General features: G+C 34.2%; 1 protein-coding gene across 2 annotated transcripts; it reads right to left on the reverse strand.

Moving 5' to 3' along the window:
* Positions 1-182: 182 nt before the first annotated feature.
* On the reverse strand, positions 183-7,313 carry LOC128214724 (uncharacterized). Of its 2 annotated transcripts, none has more exons than XM_052921349.1 (4): positions 7,244-7,313; positions 5,519-5,628; positions 1,521-1,655; positions 183-587 (listed from the first exon to the last, which is right to left on the reverse strand). In XM_052921349.1, exons 2-4 carry the CDS (start codon positions 5,613-5,615, stop codon positions 370-372), a joined length of 450 nt encoding a protein of 149 aa, XP_052777309.1. In that variant the 5' UTR covers positions 5,616-5,628; positions 7,244-7,313; the 3' UTR covers positions 183-369. The 2 variants fall into 2 exon arrangements, with proteins under 2 accessions (XP_052777309.1, XP_052777308.1); XM_052921348.1 differs by lacking the exon at positions 7,244-7,313 and adding an exon at positions 6,734-6,819.
* Between the last annotated feature and the right edge of the window lie 247 nt (positions 7,314-7,560).

The raw sequence follows: 7,560 nt of genomic DNA on the forward strand, positions 1-7,560 counted from the left end.
GTATTGAGAATTGTAAGACTAGCCCAAACCCAGCCCCCAGACCTAAGACAACCCTACATTGATTGAATTCTTACCGACCTGGTTGCTCTTGTCTGAAACTGTTTTCAATGAGGGATGATATAAAACATTTTTAATGTGCAATTTTATTTCTTATTACATAAATACATCTTATTTCTTCTAAGTGAATGTGAGGTGACGCTTCCAGTTTCGAACTTCTAGCATATCCAGTTTATTGTTGCATACAAAAGTGTAGTAGTATTTCGCAGTTGTATATTAATTATCTATAATTGAAAACAATTCTGGTATTGTTCATAATGCGGTGTACGGAGCTTTGATGTGTGTTAGAATGGCTCCACTAGTACATCGTGTTTATCTCCTATACTCGCCGTAGTAGTATGGTTCCGTACCCATGGGGTAGTAGAAGTAGTTTGGGAAGTAGTCGTGCTGGTAGGCGTAGTCGTCGTGCGTGTCTGGCTGGTAGGCGTGCTTGTCGTGTGTGTCTGGCTGGTAGCCGCTGGTGCTAGAGTGCTTCTTGCCCCCGCCGTCGTTATTGAACAGCAGTCGAACGATCATCACTATCACAAAAACTGAAAACACACCAAAATTACAATGAGATGCTCCGCTTATAGTTTATGTATACCAAAGAGAATAAAAACTTTACCACTAACTTCCGAGCGTATTAAGAAAAAAAGGGCAATCGTTATTTAAAATAAGAAAACCTGCGCTGAGGTTTGAACATACTAAGTTAAGAATGATCTATATGTACAAAAAATACCCGTTTTTCTAAAAGGTACCTGTTGTTAAGAAAAAAGATATCATCTCATTATATGCGTTACAAAAAAAACAACATATGCCAACGTTTTGAATATACGTTTAGGAACAAATAGTTGCTATAATCAATGATCTACTGTGTTTTGCCTTTCAATCCACAATCGTGCCCTTCAGTTATTCCTTCAGAAACCCAACTTTATCAAAGCACTGAAGTGTAGAACAATGTCGGTGTTCTTCGGAAAAGGCGTGTACATATCTATGTCTATCTAATTTATCTAATTTTATCATACAGCAAACAAATGAGGGGTGCAATTTTAAGAGTTCGATTAAATGCATGCTCGGAATGCAATTCCGTACATACATTGTGCATCTGATCATGAAGACTTTTAGGTTCCGGAAGATGTCGCTAAATCATGTACGCATTATGCAGGGGTGCCCACATACACATAATTTCGAAAATACCACCTATAATGTTAAAACATGCTGTGTCATGTTATATCATGTTACTGTTTTGAGCACACGTTATCACATATGAACCTTAATACCGGAAACAGAGCTAAGAATATAGAGAAAAGAAATGTTCTTGTGGACGTTCGGTCTGTGCACTGTGCCCCATGACCTTACACAATTAAGCCTATCTTGATTGAGAACGTCGACGTCCACACGGACAGTGAGGAAGCGTGAACAGGATTAGCTTTCACACTCACACACCACTAAGTAGGTGTTGTTTTCTTACATGGAATACATACGGAATATGAGTAGACTAAAGATGCCTCCACCGCCAGTCTTCGCAGGGAAATACTGGTGCACGTGGTACGTGACCCCGCCCTTGCCATAATCCCCGTACCCGTATCCACCGTACCCGTAATTTCCATATCCATAATCTGTAAGTTAACAGTTTGTATTGAAATCATATTAAATAAAGACACACACTGAAAAACAACAACAACAAATACAAAAAAAACTTACATATTGGATGTGTTACAAACCATGAAATATGAAGTTCCAATCAGATTTATAACTATCACAATGCTTTTCCCCAGTCTTTACAAAAGAAATGTTCTAACCAAACGAAGTAGCGTTTGAAGGTTGAATTAAAATATCAACACCACATTTATTCAGGGGTCCAACGTAAATTATTTTTGCAGACTGATGTTCAGTGTGGATCCCCTGTTACCGATGTTTTGTTGTTCAGTATCTTTTTCTTTTTGGAACCATTTCCGATGGCCCGTTTATTGGTTAAAATAATAATAATAATATATATATATATACATTGAAACACAAAGGTTATGGATATCAAATCGGAGTACATTTAAGACAGTAAGTATCAAAACTGTTTGAATGTGTTTGTGTCTTGAAATAAAACATACTGTCGTTTATATTATTTAGCAATATATTTCTATTTAAATCGATTGATTAAGGAAATTTTTAAGGTATCAAAATAAGGCAAAACCAAAGAAACAAAAAAAACAACAACAAAAAAACACAATACCAACAAAACAAATACTCATTTTAGAAGGAAATCTATATCAACATAGAAGTCCTTAATGAGTATGATATCTACTGAAATTATGGGAGTTCTCACGATGTCTACTTACAAAAGCGAAATAGTAGAAACAATCGAAAAGAAAAAAACAAAAACAACAGAAGATAATTAAGAAAAAAAACAACAATAAAAACGACAACACTATTTTACTAAAAACGTTTAAGCTTTTCGAAAAAAATAAATATCATATTATGATTTTTATTATTTTTGTGCAAGTATAAAACAAGCGTCTCTAAACTCGCCTTAAGAATGTTAATTATGCTTATATTTGTACTGCGTCTATTACTCATCATATATGATTTATATATTGCAAATCCAATGTAGGCTAGCAGTATATTGATATCATTGTATTCTTTACTGTATACTTTGTATCCTATAACAATATATTTAAGTGATTTAAATGAATGTTCAAAATTACAACTCTTGAATATACCAATTATAACATTCCAGAAATGTTCTACATATCTACATTGAATAAAAAAGTGATCGAAATCTTCCATTTCATTACACACGGAACACATTGGATTAGATCTTATTTTCCAGGTGTATAGGTTTTTATTAGTAGCTGTTATTCTATGAATCAATTTGAACTTAAATTGTTTGATTCGATTATCAAATATTTTTTTATTCAACACAAAGTAAACCGAATTCCATGCAATATGAGTATCATCAAATTCTGTTTCCCATGACCTGTGTGTGTATGGTTTTGTGAATTTCTTGCCAATTAAGAGTTGTTTTATGCATTTGTTAGTGCTATTCATGAACTTAATTTTGTTCGGTAATATTATAGTACAGTCTGTTCTAACGTTTGCTCTTATTGAATGATGCGTGTTTAATGTTTGTTTCCAAGTTGTTGGAATAGCTTTTTTTAAGCGGTGTATTTCAGATATCCAATTAGATTTTGATTTTAATCTATTTAATATAAATGCTTCATTGATCTTTCCATCTTTGAATATATCGTCAACATATATAAAATTAGATTCGATCCAGTTATTAAATACCAGGGATTTCCCCTTCTCTTTAACAAAGCGATTACCCCATACGATTTGCTTTCTTATTTCTGTAAAGGATGTTGGAAGATTAACAAAAGCAGGATTTTTTAGTTCAATAAAAGCGTCCAAAACACGTTTATAAAAAAGTGGTAGTTCTAATTTTACTTTTGGCAGATATTTTAGGCTGTCTATATTCATATTAAATATGATTAAGTTCTTGCCGTATTGATTTAGATATAATTGCGGTATTATTTTCCAGGTTGCTATTTCTGGTTTCTTAAGTGTTTTAACCCATTTAATTTGAAGAGTTTTGTAGAATGTAAAAATATCAACCATTTCTAGTCCCCCATCTAATTTATTACCGATTAGTGTTGTTCTTTTGATTTTCTCACTTTTATTGGACCAGAGAAATTTAAAAAATAATGTGTTTAATTCTTCAAGTACCTTCTTTGGTGTGAAAAGGGATTGCATTATATATGATATTTTAGATATAAGAATTGTTTTTATTACCGTTAATTTACCATAAAATGTCAGTGTTCTTTTACTCCAATGATTAATTTTTACTTTGATTTTTTCTATCTTGTCATTCCAATTCAGTTCTTGCATCTGGCTTAGATTCGTACCGAAGTAAACACCTAGTGCTTTGATATATGTTTTAAATTGGATACCAGAAACGTTTTCAGTTTTACATCCTCTAAGTTTACCTATCCATATTGCCTCGGTTTTGGATTTATTCAAATACAAACCGGAAACGCGACTAAAATCATTAATTATGTTTAAAATAACAGAGATTTCATTTTCATTTTTTGCAAATACTGTAGTGTCATCTGCAAGTTGTGTTATCTTAATGTATGCATTCTTTGACACTTTAATGCCTTTTATATTTTCGCTAGTCTTGATTTTTAACGAGAGAATTTCGACAACAATTATGAATAACAAAGCAGAGATTGGACATCCCTGTTTAATGCCTCTACTTAGCTTAAAAGATTTAGATTGCCATCCGTTATTAGTAACGCGTGAATTAATGTTTTTATAGATAAGTTTTACCCATTGTTTAAAATTTTCTTTAAACCCAAATTTATCCAAACAAATCATCATGAAAGGCCATTCAACCGTATCAAATGCTTTTTTAAAATCTAGAAATATTATTGCCCCTTCCAAATCTGTCTGTTCAGCATACTCTATAATATCCTGTATTTGTCTGATGTTGTTTCCAATAAATCTATTTTTAATGTACCCTTGTTGGTCTTGGCTGATAATTTTTTGTAAGACTTTTTGAAGTCGGGCTGCTAATGTTTTTGCAAGAATTTTATAGTCGATATTTAATAATGATATTGGTCTCCAATTTTCCATACTCCCCGGGTCTCCCTTTTTGTACAGAAGTGAAAATATAGATTGTTTTTGGGAGTATGTAAGTTCTTCTTTCTCAAAACATTCATTAAAAGTATCCGTTAAAAAAATACCAATTGTATACCAGAAATGTTTATATAATTCCGCAGTAAGTCCGTCGAGGCCAGGACTTTTGTTTAATTTCATATCATTAAGGGCGTCTGTGCACTCGTTCAGAGTGACATGGCCTTCACATAAGTCGGCATCAGTCTTTGTGAGTTTTGGCCTTATTTCAATATTTTCAAAATAATGTTCTATGTTTGTCGACACTGCTTGAGCCGAGTATAGATTTTTATAAAAATTAACCTCTGCTTTAAGAATTTCATTTATACCAGTAATTGTTTTACCGTTTATATTTAATGAAGTGACCGTTTTCCTGGTTTGACGAGACTTTTCTAAATTAAGAAAATAACTTGAATTAGTTTCACCTTCTTCAAGATATTCTACTCTAGATCAAATTTGAGCACCTTTTGCTTTTTCATTACAAATATTTTGAATTTCATTTTCTAGCTGTTGTATTACATCATCATTTGATTGGTGATTGATATTGTCATTTGCATGCAATTCCCTTAGTTGTTTTTCAAGTTTTTGTAAATGATTATTTCTGTTTCTTGCCATTTGTTTAGAAAAACTGATTGAATATTCTCGTATTTCATGTTTACATATTTCCCATTTAGTCTGCAGAGAGTTGATATTTAATGTTGTTCAGTATCTTAATATTAAACCACCGCTACTACCGTCACTATCAATTTCACGCTATGTATTTCACCATAAGCATTGCAATGGAAATGATAATCCGAGAAAACCTGAAGACACTTACTGGTCATTGTGTTGCCATATCCGGCTAACTGTCCGTGGGACAGACTGACCATCAGTACTGCCAGCGTGCAGAACGCGCCCATATTGAACAGTCGCATGGTTTAATCTGGCCTGAAAACGCATTTCGTAGAATGTGACCTGTTGTATTATTAAGAATCAATATCGGTTATGCAAACTCATGAATTAGACCGACTGTATTCAAAATTAAATCTTTCATCATCCGAGTTATCATCATAAAACCGTCTCCGTGGCCTAGTGGTTAAGCGTCCGCCTACGGAGCGGGAGGTCGTGGGTTCGATCCCTGGCCGCGTCATCCCAAAAGAAGTTAAAAGCTGGTACAGGTAGCACCCTTGCCTGGCGCTCGGCATTCAAAGGGTAGTGCTTTGAAAAGTGGTGTACTCAGTACTGGTTTAAACCAGGAAAGTTGTACCCCGTGTATCGGTGCTTTGCACCGAGCACGTAAAAGTAGCAAGGGGTCTCTTCGAAAAAGAGCTAGGGTATCGCACCCGGACGTCCTTGTATTCCACCACTGTCTCTTCAGCAGGCTGTCCTTCCGCAAAAACAAAGGACTCCGTTGGAAATAAGTGCTTGCACTTTCACGGGTTATCCTTGACCGCAATGTCTAAACATATACATACATACATACATACATACACATAGCCTTTATGTGTTCAGTATAAAGTGTCCATGGATTTTAAATCCGAAAGCACATACAAATCTTCACTTCGTTAGTCGATGCCTAAATTGACCGATTTCTGTGGTCATTGCATGAATGCCTAAATTGACCGATTTCTGTGGTCATTGCAAGAAGGCCTAAATTGACCGATTTCGAAGCTCATTGCAGATCTCTATGATGTATAGGATAGATCACGAGTAGCCGTTTGATATGGAATTTATCAGCGAGCGTAAAATAACGATTGGCCTCATAATGGAACACGGCCCCTTTTTCCAAACTGTCATACTCACGTACCATTTCCTTCCTCAAAGCTTAGATAGTTGATATAGCATTGTCAACTGCACAAAAGATTTACCCTGGCACGTTAACTAGTTTTAATACGAGTTCCGATTTGAAGAAACTTTTGGTCGGACTGTCAGTGAATTTGTTCTCCGCAATTTTCCTTATGTTCAAGTTTAGCATTTACTCTATTTACACACAATATCATGACAAACTAAAGTTTACCTTGACCATTTAAAACTTAAAAAATAATATTCTCACCCTTTAGAATGTAACTAATGATAAAACTCCCTTCAAGTGATACAGAATATCAACTTAACGGATAAAATGAATACAGCCTGTTTACAATCTTCACCGCAATTACTGTTTTGTGATTTTTGTTTTTAAAAATCAATATGTCCTTAGGTGTTAAAGTTTTATCAACAGTAACTTAACTAATTACTTACTAGCTATAGAAAGCATATATTTGGCGCCATTTTTAACACTTAATGGAAATTAAAATGATATTAATTTAAAAGGACTTTTAAAAGGACTGAAAGTAGGTTCAAATGAACCATTGACCTAGCAAGAAGTTTTTTTTTCTATAATTCTTTCCAACGACGTATTACAAGATGCTTCTGCATAGAGTTGTATTTATTGATCTAAGTCGAAATTGATTGCCATTGAATTGTATTATTGCAAACATAATTAAGAATCCCATGAGTTAAGTCACAAAGTTTAACTGCTAAATAAAATTACTACGCGATCTACTTGCAGCGGACTTAAACGTACCACTTTTCGAGTATGTAAACCGTCCAAACACATCCGAGGTTGTTTTCGATAAAATGGCCGAGGAGTTGCGAATGAACCACTTTGTGACAGTAATTTTCGTCCTCCTGAAAGCCATTTAGTCGGTAGGCCGGTCGCAGCACGTTCCGAAGTACTTAAAAAATCCTAAACTGGTAGTTGTGTTTCATATTGTCCAGCGTCAGGTTTAATATCGTCAGTGTCGTTGTCGTTCTGCTTCTTTTTGAAATTGTCATGTGTGTATTTCTAATACCATAGACAAATTACTTGTATAATAAATCCTTAAAACAATATGAATTGCA

This window comes from Mya arenaria, chromosome 13, assembly GCF_026914265.1.
Source record: "Mya arenaria isolate MELC-2E11 chromosome 13, ASM2691426v1".
Classification (NCBI taxonomy): domain Eukaryota; kingdom Metazoa; phylum Mollusca; class Bivalvia; order Myida; family Myidae; genus Mya; species Mya arenaria.

Bases quoted from the DNA above. Each gene is read 5' to 3' on its own strand.
- LOC128214724 (XM_052921349.1), bottom strand. From the start codon at position 5,615: ATGCGACTGTTCAATATGGGCGCGTTCTGCACGCTGGCAGTACTGATG. The intron at 1,656-5,518 runs GTAAGTGTCTTC...GTTAACTTACAG, and splicing joins ATATGGCAACACAATGACCA to ATTATGGATATGGAAATTAC. The intron at 588-1,520 runs GTATGTATTCCA...GTGTGTTTTCAG, and splicing joins CTTTAGTCTACTCATATTCC to TTTTTGTGATAGTGATGATC.